This window comes from Lepidothrix coronata, unplaced genomic scaffold (genome assembly GCF_001604755.1).
Source record: "Lepidothrix coronata isolate B3197 unplaced genomic scaffold, Lepidothrix_coronata-1.0 Scaffold39, whole genome shotgun sequence".
Taxonomy (NCBI): Eukaryota; Metazoa; Chordata; class Aves; order Passeriformes; family Pipridae; genus Lepidothrix; species Lepidothrix coronata.
In genome coordinates this window covers 4,808,303-4,834,669 of record NW_016690219.1, presented here as the reverse complement: position 1 = coordinate 4,834,669, position 26,367 = coordinate 4,808,303, and the positions used below count along the sequence as shown (strand labels likewise).

General features: G+C 38.3%; 1 protein-coding gene across 12 annotated transcripts in view; it reads right to left on the bottom strand.

Moving 5' to 3' along the window:
- SUPT3H (SPT3 homolog, SAGA and STAGA complex component) overlaps positions 1-26,367 on the bottom strand; it is a 308,388-nt gene that overhangs the window by 151,591 nt on the left and 130,430 nt on the right. For all 12 annotated transcript variants that reach the window (XR_001874457.1, XR_001874454.1, XR_001874459.1 and 9 more), the window contains exon 3: positions 23,272-23,356. Coding sequence is in view for 6 of the 12 variants with exons in the window: in XM_017813121.1 (XP_017668610.1) it covers positions 23,272-23,356 (85 nt within the window). In the remaining 6 variants the exon portion in view is untranslated. The remainder of the gene's footprint in view (positions 1-23,271; positions 23,357-26,367) is intronic.

Genomic DNA, 26,367 nt, shown 5'->3' with positions numbered 1-26,367 from the left:
TTTCAAAGAAAATTTAAAAATACTTTAGTCACTTTCAAATACAGGAAAAAACTTTTTAAACTTTATAATAATTATTGTTCTGGAAACCTCATAACATAAGCCTCAGGCCTGATGATCATTAAGTTCCAGTGGAAACACAGATTAATTCATTTCTCTTAGGTTAATCACAGAAAAGAAATAATTTACATACAGCTTTTTTAAGCAAAAATGAACATTGCCACAATTCAAGACAACGCAGATACTACAGGTAACACAATATCTTGTCTGGTGGGATTCCTAACTCAGGCTATAAGTTTTCACTGCTAAACCAATGCCCTATATAAGCAATGTACAGACATTCAGTCGCATCTGAAGTTTTTTCTCCAATGTCTTTTCCTACTACAAGTCATCAAATGCACATTCAGCAAATTTGGTCCTCAGAAATAAATGACACCCACAGACACCCGTCCTGAATCCCTCCATTAACCAACATGGCTTGGAAAGTTCTCAAAACCTTCCTTGGGTTCTTGGAAATTACTGCCACCTTCAATTTAATTTCCTCAAGATCTTCACCACCTCTAGTCCCAGAGATGTGAATGATGAATCATTGAATTGACAGTCGAGAAGGAATTATCCGTCATCTGTTAAAATTACAGGCTGCAGAGGTAATGGTGTCTGCAGTTAAGCACAGGTCTGATCTGCTTTCTGTAATATTGTTTCCTTTAGAACACTTGAGATAAAGTGCAGCAGAAATAGCTCAGTACTTTACCAGCATTGTTTAAGGGGAAAAAAAATTTTGGTAAACCTTAAAAACTTATGTATTCATTTTTTTAAGAATTATAGACATCTTTATTCTGCTGAATAAAATGTTGCCCTCATAAAACGGGTTTTGCAATACCTGAGAAAAATCAGCCACCAGATGTGGTTGATTGGCCTTATGAAAAAAACTGTATTTGCACATGCCAGTGGATAATTGTTTGGAATTCAGAAGCAAAATCTTCAAAGTTTCCATCTGCAGCAGCCAGAGGGTTGGAAGTTGAACAGAATTTTCCCTACAATTTCTTGTCCTAAAAGCTCTCTCTGTCAGCTCTATGTATCACTGGGCATACGAAATGAAAAGGGAATGAGGGTTTTTTCCTGACACTCTCAATGCCTGCCCCTCTGCCCACTCTGAGCATCCACCCGAGTGGCACATAAGACAAGACTGGTGGGAGAAACCTATTAGGTGTCTCCTCCTACATGGATGCTTAACAATTAGCACTTATCTAAATTTTATTTATGGTTTAAAGACACAGAAATATTCCTCTCTACAGACAGCAAAATGCAGCTCAGAGGCATTTGCACTTAGACAACCAATAAATAATAAATTCCAGTGCAAAACTCAGGAAATTGGTTCTATTTCCATACATAGCAGACACAGCACCTTCCCCTCAGCAGAGGAACAAAAATGGAACATCTTTTCTTCTGATTTATCATCCTATCCCAAGTATCCTGAGGGATTATCAGAGCAGGCAGTGGAGGGCCAAGGATGAATTGTTCAAGATTTCAGCTAATTAATGGAAGGAAAAAAGATGGTCAGTTGACAAGGGAAAAGAACCAGCTATTGTTCTGATGATGAAAGATGCACTTCAATAGGCAGGCGAGTTGCCTCCACCCTCCATTATAGTACAGTTTTGTTGGTGGCTCTTTTATAAGAATTCAATTGTTCCAAAGATATATAACTTCCAAGAGCAAATAAAGCAATAGAATCCTAAATTAAGAATTTAAAATCTGAGAATCATAAGCATTTTAAAAGACAAAAACAATGTCTTTTCGTCAGCTGACACTCAGTCAAGCACCTTGAGAGATCAGACTGCCAAACAAACCAGAAATAACAAACAGGGATAATGGGAAGGAGGGAGAACATAACGGGAACGTTCATGACAGAGGAAAAAAAAGTACAAAAAAATAACTTACACTGGGGATGAAGCATGGCATATGTGTAATATCATTAGTCTGCTGAGGGCTGCACAGATTTTATTTTTAATTAAAAGCATGATTCATTTTAATTAGCACTCATGATTTGTAAGTGATGCTTTCTTTTAAGAACAGTCAGAGCAATGACACTGGACTATCCCATCTGATTTATCTGTGATATGGCTGGCATACAGGTCAGGAACAAACAGATAAAAATGCCCTGTGAATATTATTTAGGCAACCCTTCCACAGCTGAAGTGTTATATGAATGTCATGTACACAAAAAAGACACTAATATTTTAATATAATTTTCGGCTTGACAATGTCATTTTCAAATCATCATAGACATAACCCAGTTCAGTTCTAAAAGATGTGATAAACAAAATCTGGGTTTATATTAAATCAGTTTTAATGGGTTTGTAACCATGGCATTTTTTTAGGGGACAAAAAAAAAAAGCATCCATTGACCCACGCTGTTAAATTCAGGGTTCTAATCCAAAATCAATTGTGCCTCAGCCAGCTTTCTATCAGCTGAGTCTTTTGTTTGGCAAAGACTCAACTCAAAATGAAGGGAATGCATTGGGGTGATAATTTGCTGCATGAGCACCTATAGGGTTGTTAAAATAAAGGTGCTGTGCCATATGCAGGTGTTCCAACATTCTTAAACAGTTCCTCCAGTATCCCCAATGCATTGCAATTACAAAGTAAGCAAACTAAGGAACAGCAATTCTTCATCTGGCATTTGGTTTGGAGCCCCGTCTGGCAAACGCCTCCAATTCCCGCTTTAAAGCACATCCCTCCTGCTCCAACGGCGATGATGGACTGCAAGGAGCTGCATTAAGGTCTCAGACAACTAAATTACTCCAGCTTCAAACTGTCAAGTAAACTTTGCAGCTTTGTACTTCATGTAGTACTGTTGGTGATAAAGACACAGGAGCCCCAGGCTGCTGGTTTTGGCCATAAAAATGCCGATTGAAGTGATCATTCAGTACAACATGTGACGGGGAATATCATTTACACAGCAGAGACACACACTTGGGGAACTGACACAGGTCCAAACCTACTAAAAATCACTTTTCCTCACCTACCCCCCAAATCCTTCCTTCAGAACCTTCACGGGACAGGAATTTGAGACAATTTCAGTCCTAAGATGCAATAACTATCTGATGACAACTTTGCCAATTGTATTTCTAAAATTAATTATCACTAACTCCTGTTAGGGCTTCAGTAATCTTCTAAAATCATGAGACATTGTAAGCCAAGCTGCTACGGGGACCTACAGAGTTTAATCACAGAATCACAGAATGGTTTGGGTTCGAAGGGACCTTAAAGATCCTCTTGTTCCAAGCCCCTGCCATGGCCAGGGACACCATACGTATATATATCAATCCATACATGTATATAAAGACCTACATATTTACACATATTCCCGGGGGAATCCACACTCAGCCTTGGGCCTGGCTTGACCTGGGGATGAGCAGCTGCAGCAGCTTTGCTTCTCTCGGGCTACAAGATCAGCCAACTCCAAACACCTCATGCAATAACACAGCCAAAAACATTAGGCTTGCAGTGAGCAAAAGAAATAATCACAAGACATTTTGTCTTAAGATATGATTCAAAAAGAGCATTATTTGTTCTCAGTCATTTAATGAGCCACATTATCAGTGCTGAAACATCCATTCCCAAGGAGGACAGTGAGATAAACTCTGTAAATCTCACAACCGTGGGACAACATGTCTTTTTATTTTTAAAATGATAAAACACCTCATTGCCTTTTAAGCACACAGATAAGATACCAGACACTTCCCAGTACAGATAAGGTCATAACTGGTGAAATGGAAACTGTTCACGTTACGCTGTTCTAAAAAATGTTTCTGTGCTGATCCAGTCTCCTTGAATAAAAATAACTTCATATACAAACCCTACTGTTTGCTCCACTTGCAGTTTTTATGAACTTTGGTAAAAACACCATAAAAACAAGTACTCAAACTGGATGAAACTGCTTTGGGTAGGAGTCTGCGTGTCAGAGATGAGAACTGCCCTTGGCCATTCAGCCTCCATGGTATTTATGAGCAACACTTCATTCTCACAATCTTAGAACGCTTACAATAAACAATAATGATAATAACTTTCAAAACACTTTCTGAATTCCAAAATATTTTCCCCAAGAACGATGTTTGCCTCTCTGTTTTGATACATGCGTCGGAGTCTGTCTGCTGAAGGGAGCTGTGGAAAGGTAAGAATTTTCTGCTTATGATACTGAACAGTAAATCTTGAGCCTTTGCCTCTTAGATCTTTGAGTAATATTTACTATTGTAATACACATGGTTTTATAAGCTATTTTAGAAAGTAATTTAGAATATGAAGAAAGTATATAACCTTTTTCAGCTCACCTCTGAAATTACAATTGCATTCTCACTCTAACTACATAAATAACACCTTTCTCTGTCAGTTCTGGGATGCACAAATCCTTCCTCTCCATAAAATTTATCAACCTAATAAATACTGACCCAGAATCAGCAATTTTGGTATTTACTAGGGACTCTAACCAAATTCATAAATCAACATAATACCTAAGTGGGCAGTACTACAATAATTTTATATATTCTATATAACTATTCCACATAATATATTTAATGGTTAGAAACATTACACATTTAGCTGGCAAGTCTCTCCTTTAGCATTTAATAAATGCCATACTTTTACATAAGAAATTGTATTTCAATCTAATGTTTATATTTTGACTGCACCTAAAATGTGCTTATTGTAGCATACTGCATCAATAAATGAACAATTATTTCTCAGTGGCATGTAAAATACATAGTGATGTCAGCAGCATTAAATTCTAGTGCCAAGTAGGGAAGCAGTTAAATGTAGTTTAACTATAAAATTAATATTATACTAATTTTAATAAAAGGAAAAGATTTACCTTATTATTTTTAGTTCAGACATGCAGTCATGTGCAAGGTAATTCAATACCCACTGTATAAAATCTGAACTATGGAAATGTTTTACAGATGTTTTTAATCAGCTTCCTTTGTTTAACATTAGACTCTAACCTCCAGAAGATACAGACAAGCTGCACATCCTACAGGTAATGTTATCCAGATGGGATGTTCTCCTTGAACATCATGCTTAGCAACGGAAGGAATAAGGAATAACATAAGGGATATGCTGTGAAGAAAAAGCACCTTGGCAAAACGTTTCTAATGTCATTTTGGATTCAGCGCCATGACACATCTTTTCCAGCTTGCCTGCAGTACTTCTTGTGGAAAACTCCCAAAACATACAGCATAAAAATGTCTTGGACTCGGACAGCTTTATGTTGACTGCTCAGCTCTAGCAAATACTAAATACAGTAGTGATAGCATCTTAATTCTTAACTTCTTCCTTTGGTTAAATTCTACAACTTTCCAGCTGTTGGATCCCTACAATATTCCTGCAGCCCTATCCCACACTGACTTTTCTCTGTCTACAGCAATTTCATCAGGAAGACGCTGTTGCAATGAATGAAGCAAGTACATCTCTATTGGCAACAAAGAATGAGCTTTCCTTGCCTGGATGCTGGTTTGCAGGGAGGAATAAAACACCAAGCTTCTGAAATTCATTATTTGCTCATGAGTAAATAGGAGCAGTGATTCAGAGTGGAGGTACCAGCTGAGGCATCGCAGTTAAGGGGTAAGTTCATTTTTTGTGTATTACACCACTGATCCATTTGCTGAACATCATTACCTCGATGTCTCATTCAGGTATTGTCTACTTGGAAATGGAAAAGCCCTAAAATTCCCAGAGAACTCCAGAGATGCCTGCAGGAGCGCACCCTGCAGCCCTTCACTGTGATGACTTGGAGCAATGGCAGGAAACAAAATCTTCCTTTAACCCTCCAGAGACATAACTCAGGCAGAGACCATCATCTGTCCAGTGTAAGGACTGAGCCCATATCCATAAACATCTCACTGGTCTCCAAGTAGAACAGGGAGGGAAGTGAGGCACCCATATGCATACCCTCTCCTTCAACCAGGACATAGAGTATCTAATTCCAAATACACTTCCAACAGCCCATTCACCAAACAAAGGTTGTAACTATCAGCCCAGGCTTCCAAAGCAGAAAAAAATAACCCCAAACCTGGGGGCACAAGAAAAGCCTCTGACACAAATATATTTTCTAAGAACAACCAAGGATACAAGAAATTACATTTTCCATCAGGCAACTAGTTCTTCCCAAAAATCATCCTGGCATAGCTGTAAGGGCAGATATGCTCAGGGTTGATGCAAAAAGGCATGAATACCTACAATAAATACACTAAGGAATCACAGAATGGTTTGGGTTGGAAGGGACCTTGAAGATCATCTCATTCCAATCCCCTGCCAGGGGCAGGGACACCTTCCACTAGACCAGGTTGCTCCAAGCCCCGTCCAAACTGGCCTTGAACACTTCCAGGCATGGGGCAGCCACAGCTTCCCTGGGAAACCTGTGCCAGGGCCTCACCACCCTCACAAAGAAGAATTTCTTCCTAACATCCAATCTAAAGCTACTCTCCGACAGTTTGAAGCCACTCCCCTGTGTCCTGTCACTACAAGTCCTTCAAAAAGGTTTTTCTCCATCTTTCTGGTAGGCTCCCCTTCAGGTGCTGGAAGGCCACAATTAGGGTCACCCCAAAGCCTTCTCTTTTCCAGGCTGAACAAGCCCAATTCTCTCAACCTTTCCTCACAGTAGAGCTGCTCCATCCCTCTGATCACCTTGGTGGCCTCCTCTGGACTCGCTCCAACAGCTCCACGTCCTTCCTGTTCTGGGGACCCCAGAGCTGGAGGCAGCTCTGCAGGTGGGTCTCACCAGAGCAGAGCTGAGGGGCAGAATGCCCTCCCTTGACATGCTGCTCACGTTGCTTTGGATGCAGCCCAAAACCCCCTTTTTTTGCCCACATGCAATTCCTGGTGTACGGTCAGCAGAACAGACATGAGATCCACAATCCAGTGCTCTTGAGTTGATTCCAGCCAACCCTGCAGGGTTCACATGCCTTGGCAAAGCCTGGTTGGGAGTTCCAGCACATCTAACTACTAAACACTAATAAACACTAATTAAAGTGTTTCCTGCACCTGAGAGGGGTAGCAGCTCTTGAGTAAGAGCACAGTCCTGTCTCCCATACTTATATTATTGAAGCATTTGGAACTCTAATAAAAATTTGGATCTGAAATGGGTTGTGACAGGTTAAGATTAACATCCTCCTACTGCAATTGCTTAGAAGTAGGGAAACTGGCAAGACACAGGCTATTTTTCAACCAGACAGGCATGTTTCTACTGACAGTGACAGAAACATTTCCACAAAATAGCCTCCTGCTGTCTCCAGCACTAATGAAACGCATGGCATACGGCGGCGGAACGGCACTATATTTCCCTCAGAATATGAAATGTAAGCTCTGCATTAACCATCCTCCAGAAATCCACCAGAGCTATAACTTCTGTGTAACATTAAGTCTTTGTTAGATTAACTGCAGAAAAGCCTAATGGCTCATAAAAAACCTGCCACCCCCCCAAAAAAACACCCCTGAAATGATGTGATGAAGAATGATTTGAGGTGTAAATCCAGCTAGACACACCTCTCACCCATCTTTTGAGTGGATGGGGTGGAAAGGGCTCCAGGAGCTGTAGCAGCAGATAAGAGCAAAATAGCTAATTAAATCTATGAGCAAGGAATATTCCAGCCCTGCTCCCCAAAACAGGTGTTTGTACATTTTCATGACTGCAAGAATACAAAAAATACACACAAAATGCATAATGGTGAGACATAAACCTTTCATTACCGTGACTCTGAGCTGCTGTTTCAAGTACACACAGCCCTGCAAGACAGTTTTAAGTAGCTTTGACAGCTTATAGTGGACCACAGTTCTACCAAAACATCCCAAGAAGGGCCTAAGAGTCATTTGAGGTCCTTACCTTAACTTGAAATAGTATTATCCTCAGAGATGTTAAAATATAAGTCCCTTTTTCACTTAGTTACTCTTTTTTGCTATATATTTATTCAGTTGTTTATTATTTTTATTGCAGGAGCATACAGCAATATGCTACTGATACTAGTGGGTCATGGGATTGAAGTGTTGGCCATCACACAGTCAAATAAAAAGGAGGATGTTGTCACATCAAGGAGAGACAGCACACACAAACAGAACATGCAATGTGGATAACAATAATCTCAGAAAAATCAACTGGTATGGACATTTTTGCAGATATTAAAATAGATGGAAGGTTTAGAAGGAATTTGGAATAAGACAGTATTTGCTTTTCAGAACTAAACAAAGTGGCTTTTCTTCATAAGAATGTACTGAAAAAAATTAACTTTACAATATTGACTTTATTCTAATGGAGAAGTTTGACATCATTTTTTTAATGGAGGCCACCAACCCACGATACAGAATATAGCAGAGAATTGTGACAGGCTTCAAACATGCAAATGATTTCATGTAGTACTGATGCAACAAGTCCAAAGAATTTTTATTTATCTAAATTCACAGAATCAAAGAATGGCTGGGGTTGGAAGGGACCTCTGGAGATCATCTAATCCAACCCCCCTGCTAAAGCCAGTTCCCCTGGAGCAGGTTCAATCATTTGGATTGAGTTTTCTCTACAGTGACCTTTCCAAAAATTGTCCTAACATGAAACTGTGGAGAACAAATGGAGTGGGAAGAAAACTCTCCTTAAAGAAGGAAACATACTTCTTTAAGTATAAGCAGTATCAGAGGGTTGTATATGCTAAGAAAAAAAATCCCATCATAGATGAGACTAGAGATCGATATATCTACCATCGAATCTGTTCAGACAATATTTTGCTGCATTTGGTATTGTACTATAACAATGTAGTAGAGTTAAACCTGCAAAATGTTTAAAATAACTTTTTGCAAATAATGTTCACCACTAATACGGTGAATAAACAAAAAGCAGTCAAGCTTTTACGAGATCCTGCAGCTATAGCTGAAGCAAAAGATTAAGCTGAATTTTTGAACTACAAATTATCACTACTAAGAATTATTTTGGATTAAGTTCACATGTGAAATATATTTGTAATTTAGTCATGAGTACTGGTCAGTACCTTGAAATGAAATATATTTTATTGGAAAAATCATATCCCTTGAAACAATTTTGCATATAGTACTGAGCAATATTTCAATGACCTTATAGAAAAATAATAACATCAAAAGATGTATTCAGCAGTCTTATATTATGGCACTCACTCAGCATATGGGACACTCAGGTTCAAGTTGACACTGTTCCAGCAAGTCTTTCCTCTCCAGGGCTGTTGTCCTATACCCTGGGCTACCAGCTAGAAAAGACTCTTCTTCATTTCAATAGGTTTGTACAATTTTTTTAAAAAAGCTTTTAGTTTTGTTCTGATGAAAGAGTAAAGCAAATGTCAAAACGTCTCAATTTTTCAGGAAATGGAATTCTTGTTTTCCAGCCAGACACTGTAATTACAGAGACCTCTGAGCTGGACATGAACCCTGTAACGCTTGAGCAACAGCCTGAATTTTAGGCTTGCAGTATTTGAGTTGAAAATCAGGCATCATTTGAATCAAGTCTAACAGGAATATAATAGGAATGCCATCACCTCCCATACACACAGATTTGAAGGAGTTTCAAATGTACAGATAAATACTGGAAAAGGACCAAAATGAACACAAAGGAAATTCAAGTCCTAAAAGCTATACTGAAGCAATCTGAAAGGCTTGCTTTAAACCTGTTAAAGGAAGGAAATTCACAGTTAAGACTGAAAATCCTGGCTGGAACTCCAGCCTTCAAACACATATACTGCCTTGCAGAAACAAAAAAAGGGTAGGCAAACCATACAAATCAAGACCACAGTGTCAGACTGGATTTCCAGTTTTAACTGTGATTTGTGACATATTAGAGAACACTTTATTTCATTCTGTTTCCATAAAGTTGTAGCTTTCAGATGGACAGGCCAAGAATAGTCAAACCAGTTGAGGGTTTATTAAGCAGCAAAATCACCACCTTACTTGAGCTAGTAAGTGGATTTCTTGCTATAAGTCCATAAAAAATTTAAAAAAAAAAGGAAAATAAAAAAAAGGAAGCAATACTTCCTGAAGGCACAACACTAGATTTAACAGCATTGCTCTTCTCAGTATAAATCTGTTGTACTAGTACCTCCCACAGCAATCCCAATCATGATATTCTGTGCAAGTATTTCAAAGCAATTGCTGGTAGTTTACATTAAACTTTGATTAGGCATTTATCCATAATTCTTCCAGAAATGGGGCTTGATTCAATAAATAATTGTATATATACACATACACACCCACTTATATGCATATATTTAAGAAATTGTCTGAACAAAGGCCAAAATTAGTTCAGGATCAGATATGGCTCAGATGACCTCTTGAGGTTCCTTCCAGCATAGTTCTTCTGCACAGTTCAGGATGCAAATTCCAGAGCAATCAGGGTAAAAAATGTGTCATTAACCAGAAGGAAATGCTCAATTTATAACTGGTGTGCCACAAACTCAGCATGTGGAGAGGCCAAGGATCAGCCTGGGTAGTGGGACATGGAACAGGCAAAGTCCAAGTACAGGTGTCAAAGCCATTACACAATTTTAGGGACATCATCAAGCTCACTTTCTATGTGTGACCAGGAATGACACTGAAATTCAGGACCTGTGTGAGGATTAACCAGTTATTATTGCAAAGTGCTTTGAAGAAAACAGGTGCTGAGTAAAAACGCTGAGTATTAGTGGGATGACTAATAAAAGCAGTTAGTTACAAGGAGCAAGAATCTAAGGCAAGGGGGGTACCACAGAAATCCAAGACATCTGGGGAGGAGAATCGGTGTAATAAAATGAAAACAAACCAAACCCGTGTTATTTGGCAATCCCACATGCAAACCACTTGAACTCTACACTTCTGGAGCTTATGTCATCATTGAGCCTCCACCTTCACTCTGAGAAAGCTGCAGTTTACAGAGCTAGTATTTTAAAGTATACTGTAAGGTGGTAATGGAGCAGCTATTCAAGAAAAAACCCATCAGATTTAGTCAAGTCACTAACTGGAACACGCTTAAAGTTGTTTTACTCCAGAAATGAATACACCTCCTCCAGCATTTATAAGAGGGGATGTAGAAAATCATAAATACTCCTCAGGATTTCAAGAACCCCTGGTATATTTGGAGACTGCAAGTGTATTGTGTATTAAACAAAAAAATTATACACACTTTTAAAATATCATCCATGGCCCTCCATAAATCCTCAAAACCCTCCCATTAACAGTTACTGTATGATTAATGTTTGTATTGGGCCATTTTAATTAGTGAAACAATTCAGAGTTCTACCTTAAAAAGCAGCTTTGTGAAACTGCAGTAGTTGCAGAATATTTCACTCCTGGGCTTGATAAAACACTAAACCAGAAACTGCTCTAAAATAACTGCCTGCCACAGCACTTTTAGCCAACTTTTGCACCTGGTGCCGAGAGAAAAAGCCAAGTGAACTTTCACTCACTTGTTGCATGTCAGCTTCAATGCAATGTCTTTCTTCTGTTGTGTTTGGGTTTCTAACTGGAAGAGACAAGCAAGCTAAACTAGCAGACAATCAATCCCTAAATTCTAAGAATGCAATAAAATTTGATACCAATAAATCTTTTCGTTTAACAGCCAGAAGAGATTACAAAGGTATTTGAAATTTTACCCTCTTCTGTACTTTCAATAGGACGATTACCTGACAATCCTGTTGAATCAAACAGCAAAATTAAAAGAGACACAATTAAGCTTGTATACACAGGGAACAGGATATGCATTTATGCATATCCCTAGTAGGTCCTCCATTATATATTAGCCTTGATGTATTTTTCTTCCTCTTACAATAAAAGTTATTACGCCTTTGGACTGTCAAATAAAAATTCAATTGGCTGAGACACAGACCTTCAGTGTAAAATAGCTTTGCACAGCTTCCCTCTCAGCTACAGTCTGTCCACTTTTTTTCAGCTCTACCGTTAATTTATTTCATGACTTTGGGAAAATTCACTTCGTCTTCTTTGTACTTTAATTTCTCATTGGTAAAGTGATCCAATTTTTTCCCTAATTTGGAATGATGATGACATAACATAAGGCAAAAATGGCAAGTAACGTAAAAACATACTCAAGAATTAGAGATGATAAAAAATGTAGTTATTGAGTATTGTGAGAATGGTTGTTAGGAGCAATGTCTGCTGAGTACATTGAAGTTGATATGTTGGCATCAGGCTGTGTAGCACTATATAAGCACTTATTTTTAATCTATATATATATGAATCCACGATTGCATGTATGTGACAGTGCAGACACCCGCACTCACACTTTCACGCATATGGTGCTGTCCACAGAAGAAGCACTTGTCACAAAACTTTCTATTTTACCATGAATTCTTCACTGAAATGTAGAATCTGTCTCTCCCTTTCATCCTCATCCTGTGTTCTCCTCCGAGGTGACACCAATGGCCATGTTCCACCTGCTTCATCGTTGCCCACCTACTTTCTCTGGCCTCATCAGAGATTCAATTTGGGAGTAACACATCTGCTCACTCTCACTCCATTCACTACTTCTTGATGACTTCCCTGTCATCAGCACTTAATGTCCTGTAAAGCTACTTCCCCAACTCATTCTCCAGACCAGACCTTCTGCAGGCTCCAATGCACTGGCCACAGTTTCTCTTTCAAACTCCTCCGCCTCTTATTTCAATTATTCCCATTCTCTTGCTATTGAACATTTTGAGGAAGTGTCATGGGAACCTCTTCCAAACTGTTCCCACTACAAGGCTGTTTTTGTCTTCCTTTATTCCACTTATTTAAACAACTCTGCTGAATCTCAGGCTTCCCATTCCTTACTCACAGCCTGGGTTCCGCTTTAAGCTCTGTAGTTTTTCTGCTCCGAGACAGAAAATAAGAGCATTCCCCATAAGGCTGCACTTAGATTTTGTTCCTGAACACCTTCTCTTGTCATAAATTGCTGGCCTTTTTCCCAACTCTGACCCACCTCAGTAGCTGTATCATATCCTGCCTACTTAGTTTTCAATTTTTCTTTGCTCTCTGGTACTTTCCCTCCCGGTGTACAGATGTCCTCCGTCTATCCTCTCGTTTAAAGAAACCGAATCTCAATCCATCCTGTCTCTCCAAATCTTTTCCCATTTGTTCCTCCCTCTTCATCTATTAAAAAACACAGACCATGCAGTTTTCAGCTAATGCACAGACTTCCCCTCTTCTAACTCTGTCTTGGATCAGCTCCAAGCTGACTTTTCATAAATCCCATCCCTTAAAACTGTTCATATATGGGACACTATGTGCCTCTTCCTGGCCAGAAACCTGGGCCTCTAGTATGTCTTTATTTTCTCTGACTTTTCTGCTGCTTTTGATACTGTTAGCATCTCCTTTTGCCATCAGAGAAATTCCTGTTTTCCTTCTTTCTTTTTTGCATTGCTTCAAGCCTTCTGTCATAGGGGAGTTATCTGACTAAACACAGACGTCTCCACCTGAGCTGGTCACTCACGGCATCATTTACAGTCACTAGACAAAAATCACCATTCTGAGTCCGAATGTTCCTCACCCTGAAAACAAATCCCAGAATCACAGAATGGTTTAACTTGAAAGGGATCCTAAAGATCATCTCATTCCAATCCCCTGCCAGGGGCAGGGACACCTTCCGCTATCCCAGGTTGCTTCAAGCCCTGTCCAACCCGGCCTTGGACACTTCAGGGATGGGGCAGCCACAGCTTCTCTGGGCAACCTGTGCCAGGGGCTCACCACCCTCACAGCATGGAATTTCTTCCTAATAGCTAATATAAATGCCTGAAAGAAGTCAAACAAATTGTATCTTATAAGTAACATTTCTCTCTACTGTCTTATTTCTCCACCAAGCAGGCTCTGGTTCACAGGAATATCAGCCACTGACAGGCAACAATGTAGAACAGTATCTGATGTACCACACACAGAAGTACAATGCCTTTACCCAAGAAATGAAAATGGGCACTCTGGGCAGTGACAGGACAAAGGAGAATGGTTTTTAACTGACAGAGGGTGAGTTTAGATTAAGTATTGGGAAGAAATTCTTTACTTTGAGGGTGGTGAAGCACTGGAAAGGTGGCTTTTTGGTGCATCTACAAGAAAAGTCATGAAAAGAAAAAGGGAAGAATCATCAAATAAAGAATAAACTTAAAATGAATTTCCTGTGCCTGAATATTTTTCATTTTTTTCTGAAACTCACCACTAAAACAGAAGAAAATCAGTAATAATTTTAGATCCAGTCACACAAAATTCATAATATATTATTTTAGAAGGTGAAATTTCTTCTGTTAACATACTTCAAAATCACAGGTAAAGCAGAGAGCAAATCTTACTGTCAGTTACCGTCTTTGTCAGGAACAAGTTACGGTCCATATTTTGCTCCATTTATTTGCAAGTCTGAGACAAAAGACTGTTTGTGCAAGCTGTTGTGTGTAAGTTATTTTCTGTGCACTCAAGGACTGCGCAGCCATCAACAGTCCTATCAGGTAGAACTCGTGGCTGGAAGATAAAAGAACCCAGAAATAAAATGCATCAACATCTCCCACAATTAAATAAATACTGATCTAAGGGTTTCTGCTGTTATCGCTGTTTTTGTTGGCCAGTGACACTTACAGACACAAAAGGGTTGTATTTGCCAAAACTAAAGCACTTAAATTTTAAGAAAACAGATCTTGCAGCGCTTCAAGAAGTAAAATAGCTTCTGCCAAGTTTTCCAGTAGCTGTGCACTATTTCCATTTCCAAAATAAAATAGTTTTGCATGATGGTACCACCTTTGCCTTCAGCAATTGTTTTCTTTTGCAGAAGAACAGAAATGGAAGATGTCGACAAAGGTGGAGAACTTTGGTATGGACAGCTGTTTATTAATAACCAAGTGCAGTATTAGAAACTCAGGACCTCTGAACACTAGGTGTCAGTGTAAGAAATGGAAAAATATCAAAAACCTGTTGTTTCCAATCAGGTGGATTAGCTAAGAAACCAGAAGCAGCTGTGACCACATTTCCTTGTAGCTGCATAACACTGTTAACAAGCCAATCTCTCTAAAAAAAGTTATTCTGAAACTATCAGGTTTGCTTGAAATCAGATAAGGTGATTTAAAAACTACAATGAATTTGCTCTGTTAACCACTCTAAGATGACCTTTAAGGTTTATGAGTTACACTTAAAGACCATGCAGAATTTTACACTATTTTAATCACAGATATCCATAAATCAGTTTGTGTCTTTCACAACTTAAAGTTTACAGGCTGCTTTTTTTTTTTGTCAGAATCAATGAAAGACTAAACATATATATTAAAAAAATACAGCTAGTGCCAGAAGCCATAGAGGTGAGATGTCTCTCACTTTACTAAGAAGTCCAGATTTAAAATGCATGTCCACAATGTTAAATAACTACTTTGAGACTACTTTGTGAAGAATCACATGCTAGAAGTGCCCATTTATCTCTCGTGACACAAAAGATGATCTGGCATCATTACTTCAGCTTTAGAAAAACATGTTTGCCTTTATGTTTGTTCAGGTGTATCCACTCAGGATCCCAGAGAAGAAGCAGAAGGAATGTTACCTGCCACCAGGCACTGCCAGTTTACATATATGGACACTTTCTTGAAACAGAGCAAGTAAGATGATAAAAATAATAATTAACACCCCTCCACACTGTTTATTGAATTCTAGAGCTGATTTCAAAGACACATAGATGCTTTTGTAAGTTAACTTGAAGTTCATCTTCCTTATCAAATATCTGTGTGTTGCACACCATTGATAAATTTTATATTCTTTTAATTTCATTTGCTAATTGCTGCCAGAATCAGAATACAAGGCAAGAGGAGTCTTTGTGTGCAGATACGGACTTTACACGCATGTTCATTTACTTGTAATATTCAGTTTACACCACACAAACGAGTTAAAGAAAGAATGAAACCCTGAATATCAGTTTTCCATTTGACTTCTGTAACTTGGAATGTAATTATGATTTTCAAAATCATAATAAAAATATTGATTTACCACAGAGCATCATATTGAGCAATAAAAATCTAATGATTACTCTCAAACTTAACATCTTGATTTGTTAGTAAATGACATCAATAGAAGTAGCCAAACATCCAGGACCCTGCATCTGTACACACTGAATGTCTCTGCTCATCTCAGCTCATCCCAGATGCCAACAGCTATTAAACTATGCTATACTTCTAACATTATATATAAAAATTAAATGGAGGATGTATCTGTATTTTGGCATCTCAGGCTGGGATCAGCTTATCAGTTGTGTCATAAAAGCCCCAGAAACCAAGGGAATTGAGTACATATATATATATTTTAGAATTCCACAAATTCCAAAGCCCCCACGAGTGAAATTTCAGACATAATTCATTCCTTTTGCTCAACAGCCCAACCAGGAATCTGATGTGTGAAGGGTGGAAAAAACAGCCTTGTACATATAGACACATGTATCCACATACATGTACAACACATAAATCTATGAAATTTTTAATAAAGGCCCAGACTGATATAAAAAATCGGGAAATACTGGTATTACAGCTGCCTGCATTACCTTCATTCTTTATATTTTATATGCACTACAACCCAACCTTTAACCATGGACCACTTTGTATTTTCAGTTAAGTCAGTGCTTTCAGTTAAGTCAGTCTTTTTCTTTACTATAGAACGTGTTGCTTGACTTATGTGAACATATTCATTCTCATTGATAATTTAGGGTTCTTAATAACAGTATATTAAGTCTTTCCACTTTTAAGGTCAGTGAAGTTCATCACCCCTGGATGCTGAGCAGACCAGGCAAAAAGCAGCATCTCTGTCTCATAGCAGGGAGATCCACCATGGAAAAAACCAAAACATCTCAGCAAGTAAGTCATCAAATCCTTCATCTTAAGAGAAAAAACAGAGAGAGCCCAGAATCCCTAACTGGGACTCCTGAATCATCTCCTGAAGTAGATTCTGTGCTTTAGAATAAATAGGTCTGAATATGGTGAACAAGTGACAGCTCATATCAAAACCAGAAAACTCAGGACACGGATTTTCATATAAATTACTGTATAAATCTATCAAATAAATCCAAATATTGACCATATTTAAACGCTGCAAACGCACAGGGAACAATTAACAACCACTTGCTAAAGTCCCATCTCTTCTTTTTTATCCCACATGGGAAATGCAAACAAATGCACAGTGCTGGTACCCAGGGAATCTTCTATATTCCAGACTTATTTTCCAGTTTGATTTCTTCCAGGGCAGGTGTGCCATGTGTTTGCTGCACATCTATATATGTTGTTTAATTGACTCTACAGTAGGAACAGACTGAGTAGTGGAGGGATTTTTCCCAGATGGTTTTTGTGAACTCCCTTTATCCCATCCCTGTAAACACACGGCGTGTTCCGGTTTGCCGAGCTGGACATACACCCTGTGACTTACTACAAAGTCTGGATGTTTAGTTAGCCAGGAGATTGTTTCCATCCTGTGATTCATTAGGTCCCTATGGTACCCTCGACTTCCTTTATTTTGTACAATCACAAATTATATTAGTTTGTCTTATTTTGATAACCCCTCTAATTAATGTCCTGCACAGGAAACTTTATTACTGTTTTAAAACAGACTCATAAAACAAGGACTTTTCCCGTTGCTGGGGTGGCATAAGTGACAGTTGCACATACCTTTGGGATCAAGAGGGAAGACTGCTTCACGCTGTTGGTTTTTATCAGTGGGCAATTCCTGTTCATGAATGAGCTTGTTACAATTTTTTCCTTTTTAAAAGGAATGTCAGAAATGCTACAATTATGTATATAAAGGTTACAAGTCTAACAGTTCAAAAATGCAGTAAACAAACCTGGAACTGTGTGAGGTTACAAACATTAAAATGACTAATCCAGTTTCTGAACCAATAACGAGTGGGACTTGATTTAAAAAAATACCTGTAGGAACAGGCTTCAATGGACCTTGTTTCAGTTTAAATACTCATTTTTTCTACTTCCCTCTCCTATTGTCCTAGTCTTCCACTTCTGATGGGCATGTGAAGGTGAGCTTTTCCTCCTCCTTCTTTCATTTTAAATTGCAATAAAATGGTTAACAGCTGCAGGAATAAGGCTGGGAAGTGAAGAAAGTACATCATGTTGATCCAGAAAATGTACAGCCCTTTGAAAACATAGAATTCACGCTGATCACGATAAGTAACTTAGCATTTTGCATGATTAAACCTATCCTTATGCTTGTCTCTGTGTTTTCACCTTTCCTTTTCCTAGGCAAATAGTGGCAAACAACTACCCAATCTTTACTAAACTTCCTACAATAAAAAGCAATTTACTCCACAGGATGGATTTACTATGGACTTACTCAGGATTTGGCATACTGCTGAATCTTTGCATCTCACTCTAAGTTTTCTACCTATGAATTACTGCTGCAAATTAATATAATCTGTGCATTCCAGTACAGATTATTCACCTGCAGACCTGTGCTTTGCGCTTTGGTTGAGACAAAAGGGCTGATTCTGAATTAAATATGTTATCTGTGTAAGAGGCAAATAATTTCCAGAAGCAATAAACAAGAAAAAAAATTAAAATTATCCATGTGTACACACAAAGTGTTCATATATGCATATATGTAACATGGGACCCAAACCTACAAAGGAAGCAAGAGTGATATATTTATAGTATTAAGTAGCAGCACAAGTTGTATGAAATTAAATTCTTCCATAGGAAGATAAAAGTAAATGATGAAAAAAAATCCCAACAGACACCACGTTCAACATGATTTTGGGCAACTGAAGTTCCTTTGAGTTGATGCTACTGCATTCTAAAAAAAGCCAACCGAGTGGGTTTGGCTTAAATCATTTGACATCAGTCGAAGAGATCAGAGTCCATTTTCCAGCAGACACAAATCAGCTGACAGGGAGCAAACCACAATTCTATTAACATGAATTCTATCATTCATGACAGCCTCCACGATGACTTATCACACATTACAAAGAATTACAGCAGATAAAACATTTAAAGGATGCAGTCCAAGGCTGCTGCAATGTGCTGTGGCCTCCCCTCTAAGCAGCCACTCCTTCATGGACAGGCGAAGTTACTTACCTGTATTTTTGGTGTGCACATGTGTAATTTTCATATTCCCTTGCTGAACCCTGTTCTACCGCTGAAATATCTTTCACTTTGTAAAAACAAATCTAATCTCTTCCCAGAAGCCATTCGATATCGCCGAAAAAAAAATGTAAAGGACTGAAGTTCAAATCTATAACCAAATTCTGTGAAAGCAGGTGTCTGCACTTCTCCTGCCACACTCAGCATGCCCTGAGAATAAACTGCTGGTACTGCATTCTGGGAACAAACACCCAGCTGACACATTCCCAGCACCAGGAAGGTAATTCATTAGCAGTCTCTTTGATTTAAGTAGCACATCGTGATCTTATTGTCTATTCACCTGTGATCATGACATCTGAAGCATGAACAGGGAGCTTTGGCCCTACCAAGAGAAGACAATAATAGGTTTTAATATTAGTCTAATAAGACTACATTTTCTTATGGTCCACCCCAGCATGATAAAAATTCTGGAGAGAGCTGGTGAAGGCGAGGAGGGACTTTTCCTCTTTCTTAAATACTATACAAAACAATTTCCAAAAAATTTTACATCTGGATATGTTCAAGACTTAAGCTATTTTGATGACAAACCTCTCAGTGACAGTTTAATAATGAACAAAAATTCCTATTCCATTCCTCTTAGTTACAGACTCTTCTTTTTTGAGAAAGTGCTGAATAATATTGATTTGTCCTAAAGTAGGATCTCTGAGTTTCCCTTTGAAGGGTCTGAATGGATATTAATTATTATAAAAGAAGATGCTTCATAACCTTCTTACTGCACATGCAGATTGTATTGAATATCACAAAAGAAGGAACTAAAAGAGGCCTTGTTCCACACCAAAAGTCAGTTATTTAAAAGCTTGTCCCTTTTGTGATTTTGCATTCCCTGTTGAACCTTTTTTGCAGGCACAATTTTCCTTGTACTACTTGTGTACTGCTACTTGTGCTTGACCATATAGAACAATATAGCCTTGACTGGAACTTCTAGTCTTACCATACATAAATAAATACAGTTTTAGAGTAACATGAAGGCATCTATAAATCCCTTAAACAATTACCTATAGATGAATATTTAGATCAGTCAACGGTGAATTTGATTTCATACTAAACTTGAATTCATTGCGCTCTTCAAATACATTATGCTTGACCAAAAAATGCACAGAACTTTCTCCTTCTAGCATAGGGTTTTTATGGTTTTCTACTGCTTGATATGCAAATAACAAAAGAATTATAATTACAATATAAGCATAAAACATTCAAACTCATGCTAGCATCCTGACACAAATTGGATAGAATTTATCTCTTAACCTTTAGGTTTATCTCCTAGATATTCAAACCCCAGCCAGCTGTCAAAGGATCCCTTTATTAGTCAGCTGAGAAAATAAATTCCTTGAGAGATACAAGCTCATTCAACTCAGAAAGTAATTTCAGGATGACATGAATCTTCCTCTGGAGATGCTCATTTCCTTCTACACATTGCTATAGGCTTTTAGTAGAATTCCCCTTACTGTAAAGCAGTGTACATATTGTTCAAAATACACCCAAAAATTGATCATAAAACGTGATGCAGACTCTTACAAGTCTGCTTTCCAGGAATTTGCCTTGTTAGTGCCCCATCTGCTCCAGCAGCCGGACTTCATGAAGTGTATAGTGGTTTGAAGCAGTGACTGTATAAATCTGTCCATACCAGACCCTGATTTAATGGAGTTCAGATCAACTCTGAAAATAGGAAGCTGGAACTATAAACCTGCGAGATATCAAAAGTCAACCAATCAAAGGTAATCATGCTGGCAACTTATTTTTTTAATTCAGAAGCTCAAACCTGGACTTAATCAACAACTACAAGGTCTTCTTACAAATGTTTACTATGAAGGATGTGTGCAACGTGCCAGCTTTATTGCAGGCATAAAAGTCATTTCTACAGTTTAGCCTTATACATGTGTTAGTTATGGAAAAAATGGACATGAATTTTGAGAACAAATTACTACATTACATAGTGAGAACTGCCTAGTCCATTAACATGAGTAATATGACAAAATCTGGGTGGTGAGCAATAAATTCACATCTGCAGTCAGCTTCAATTATGAAAATACCATTTTTCTACTACTGGGTAAATACCCACACAAATATCTACAACTAAAGTGAAAATTTCATATGACTACATAGAATAGCTCAATAAGGACACACAGCTAAGGATGACAAATGTGCAAAACCCCCTATCAGAAGCCCGGAGCATGTAAAACGCTCCTGATTTAAGAGTTCCGGCATGTGAATGTCAGAGGTCAAAGCAATGAGCTATTAAAGATACTTTCACTTCCTCACAAATAAAGTGCTGTCTCGGGCTGGGAGGGGAAAGGTTAGAAAAGCTGTTTATCTGCCGCTCCGTTCCCATTCTTCCTTCTGTCAGGAAATCCTACACGCTCCCACACCCCACGCAGGGTTAGCCCCGGGTCACGCCGGCCCCCGAGTAAGTGCCCGGCTTTGATTAAAGTGCAAAGCCCACATGGCCACAGGTTGCACTTTCTCAAAGGCAGGGTTTGGTGCAGAGCTCAGCTCAGCGGGACCGAGCAGCGCAGGCTGCGCCGCGTCACTGCCGAGGGAAGAGGGAAGAGCAAAGCCGCGGCCACCGGTTTGCATAAATTACACGGGTCATTAACGGAGAGAAAATGTTACTTTGTCGGAGTTAAAGCTGCAACAAGAATTACAAATATATGCCCGGAGCAGCGTGTTTAACCAGCGGGAAACCTGCGGAGAGGGGAGAGACGTCGTCCCCTCCAAGGAGCCACAGGGCACGTTCAGGACAGACCGAGAGGAGCGTAATAAGGAAAGAATCCACGGCACAAAGGTGCCAGGAGACTGCAGAGACAGGGATACACTGTTGGGCTGCAGAGGTATGAGCAGAAGGAAACTGCCCAGAGCTGGAAGGGGATGCCAAGGCATTTGCTGAGATGCAGGAAACTACTGAATGGTTGCTGGATTATGTGCAAAGCTGAAGGAAAACACCTGTCTGCAGGCAAACAGTGGGCAAAGGGAAATTAATTTATAGTGTATTTCTATTAAAAATATATATAATAAAAATACATGTAAATAGATAGTAATATATATTTATAAATATATCTACAATATATATGAATCACATATAAAATATATATTATACATACACATGCATATTTATAATATGTGCTGTGCCCCATTCTGAATTTTACCATTTTACAGAAATTTTTAGTTCTAGTTAATGTAGTACCAGGACCTAGCTTGAAACTTAAAAACCCTTCTGACTGCTAAAAGAGAAGATATCTAGGAACTTGCAGCTCAAAGCTCTAGCTGATCCAGGGACTCATCAGATGTAAATATTAGTCATAATATGTAGTAGTGTTATCTATATATGTTAGTCCCATATAATGTCCCTTCCCACACATGGTGGTAATTTCATTTGAATCAGAGAATCATTACGGTTGGAAAAGTCCTCTGAGATCATTGAGTCCAACCATTAACTCAGCACTGCCAAGGTCACCACTAAACCACGTCCCCGAGTGCCACATCCACACGTCTTTTAAAGACTATAATAAGAAAAACACAATTGTTATGCTTCCCAACCTATAGGTTGTATATCTTTCCATAAAAAATGTCAGGTGGCAAATTCGTGCCATGGCATAAAATACCATTGATTTCTTAAGAGGCATCGTTGAACTTTAATTAAAAACTATAGAGAGGTTCAAATTTAGAGTTGCTTTTGACAGACAAGATTCAAAACAGCCTCATTAGCATAACACTTTCATTGGTTTTCAATATATTCATGTGTTTCATATTTCTGCATTATTTTTTGACAGAAATCAAAACACCACATAATAGGAATATTAGAGCACAAATTCTAAGTAAATGATGCATTAACACAAATACTAGAATATAAAAAAAAACTTAGCAAGGAAGTCTTCAGATGAATTGCCAGTTTTTTTTCTTTTTAGCAATTTTAAGTTTTTAACAAACAAACCCATGAGCTTTATTCCCAGGGTTAGGTGGGGTTGCAGATATCCCACATGCACAGGACAACCACAAGGAAGACAAATAGGAGGTTCTACAGATTCTTGAGGCCAGAGCATCACCCTCAGTTGCTGTGTTTTATTTGTTTCTAAAACCAGAACAATATGTTATTAGCCATTTGATCACGAAAATGTCATGTGGATTGAAGGAGTGAAGACTATTTTACTGGTTATGTTCTTACCAAATTTATCAGTTGAGTGTGGACAATGTCTTCCACCAGTACTGCAGTTTCATGGAGTGGCCTTCGAGCATCTCCCAGGGAAAACCTGAAAGAAAGAGGTTTACTGCAAGGTTATGGAAATAAATTAAAAAGAAACAAAGCAACTGGTCTTCAGAAAGACAAAAAGAAGAAAATATGAATAATAACAACAAGTTTAATACACCTGTATTAAGAAATGGATCTCTCAGAGTGGTGCAATTATTATAAACCAAAATAATATGATTAAAGGAACAAAAAAGCTGCAAGGGTGTACATTAAAGCATGTGGTGAGAAAAACTGAAAGACTGAGGAAACTGAGGAAAATCCAGTTTGCAGGAACATTTGTGTACACCCCTCATGCCCTTGATAAACAATGTTGGTAAACTGGTAACAATGAATGACAAGAAGACTAAGGTACTCAACAACGTTTTTGCCTTGGTCTTCAATGGCAACCTCTCTTGCTACAACTCTTTAAATGATCCTTAATGTCCTTTCCAACCCAAATCATTCTACAATTCTATGATTCCATGAGAAAAGAGTTGGTAAAGCTGTAGCATATGCACCACTTAAAATAATTCTGTATTTGCAGCCCCCGTCGCTTTCAAAATTACCAAATAACTATTTGAAAAGGTAAAATGCCAACAGATATTTTATCCCAAATCTAAAGGCTAGTGCTAAGATACAGAAGGAAAAAATTAAAGGTAAACATTTTTATACATAAGATATGAGAGGCTCTTAAAGTCTACACTGCAACATGATATGACAGGAGGTCATAAAGAGATGAAAGTGTTCCTACAATGCTGCAAACAAAAGGCAAAGCCACTCCAACAGCTGTCATAAAATAAAGAATTGTGTCAATGAGTTTTTTGTAAGGTATTTCTTCCTCTTTCTACTTTTCTTCTACTTCTTTTTCTGGTATTCCTTCTCTAGGAAATGCCAGAAGTTGTTCTTTACACCTGCCTTGACTGCTGGTCACCCAGCTAAGGCTGGGACTGCTCCTTAGACCTGGGATGGGCAGTGGTCATCACAGGGGCTGCAGAAATTCTGAAGGCTTGACCTTCAATTTGTAGCACCTCTGATCCATGGCAGAGCCTGAGCATTTCCCATACAATCCCCCAACACTGGCTCACTGCATGGATATCATAATAAAATATCATTGCACGGATATCATAATAAAAAAATGCTATTCCACTCTTACATCATGATGGTGAAAGACAACTCCGGTGCTTTTTAGTATTTCTTCAGGGCATTTCTAAATATACAATGTTCTCTCTCCTCCTAAACTTGAGTTTTTAAAATACAGAAACTTGCACAGTGAAATATATTCATTGTAAATTAAAGAGCACAGGCCAAAAATAACACTACAGATTCTTATAAAAATAGTGAAAATTTCTTTGTAAGCAAGATTCAAATTTTCATAGGTGACTGAATGTATCAATTATTTCCTTATGAAAGCATTCTTCTACCTTGAAATAAAATAAAACAAAACAGTAATTTATCTATAAACAGCTCAAGAGTTCTACAGTATAGTTCTTCTTCTTTATCTAATAATGAAATTATATCCAATATTCTGCAAACAGCATTTGAAATTAATTTAAGGGTAACAAATTTCAGCCTGATACATGCAAGAGCACAACAAGAACAACTCTGGCAACATCTGAGCATAACCCACTGTACTACACTAGTCATAGCATGAGGAAATTACACTCTGGATTTGTTCCCTATCATTTGTCTCCCTTGTTGAGACTATCAGCATCTTAAAGAGATGGTTGTGTTGTATAACATCTTATACAACATCTCAAAATCAGTCACAACTCAAATAATTTCTTCTCTGTTATGTGGCAGTGCACACGTACATGGATGAGAATGTCAGACACTTCCTAGAACTTATAAGCACAGCACAGAAATCCATCCAGAGGTTATTAAATATGTTATAAACCGCAAATACCTAGATAGTACATAAGAAATACATATAAAAATATAAATATTTATTACTATAGTATATTGAAATATTAAATAATATTAAAACCATCACAGATTCAAAACAAGTGCACAAATAGGATAAAGCTTAAATATTTCTTTTTTTTTACCATAAGGTATATATGTAAATGAAAAGGATAATTTTTATTTTTTTTTAATCACACGGGGTATATAAAACCAAATAGAACAGTTATCACAACCATAATATACTGTTCATTCTTAATTACTGGTCTTTTAATTTTTAAAAATAATTATTCTGTCTTTTTAAGTTTCAAATGCAAAATAAAACAACCATGCAAGAGAGTAGTAAACACCTGGTTGCCAACATCATCACCTTGAACATACGTTTCTTTTGTTCAGTTTTACTCAGCATTCCACACGTACAAATTAAAGGGCTTAGGGTTTCTTTTCCAAAGACAACAAAGTGCAAGAACAAAACTCTGGTTTTGTTTTGAGGCAGGATGCTGCCCCTACATTGAGCTGTCCTCCCTGCCTGCATTCAGAAATCTCAAGGAATTAACAGTTCCCCAAATGGCAGGAGAGGCAGAAGAGATGAAAACATGGTGCAGCACATTGTTCTAAAAGCAGACAGACATCTAATAGTTTTGATCCATTCTGATACAAAAGGACATCCCTTAGGACAAGGGGGAATGGCTTCAAACTGAGAGGGCATATTTACAACAGGTATTAGGAAGGCATTATTCCCTGTGAAGGCATTATTCCCTGTGAGGGTGGTGAGGCCCTGGCACAGGTTGTCCAGAGAAGCTGTGGCTGCCCCATCCCTGGAAGTGCCCAAGGCCAGGTTGGACAGGGCTTGGAGCAACCTGGGATAGTGGAAGGTGTCCCTGGCCTTGGCAGGGGGGTGGAAGTGGATGAGCTTTAAGGTCCCTTCCAACCCAAACCATTCTGTGATTCTGTGATACACCAGAGTTGATGCTGACACATGAAGAAGAGTTAAGGTCAACTGCACAACTTGATTACAAAGAAAATCAAGTTTCAAATGCACCTATTTACTTCCTTCCTCACTTCCACCCTTTCTACCTTCCAAAGTTATTTCTATCTCAGTTTGCCTTCACTGTTTTCCCACGTAACTTCTGC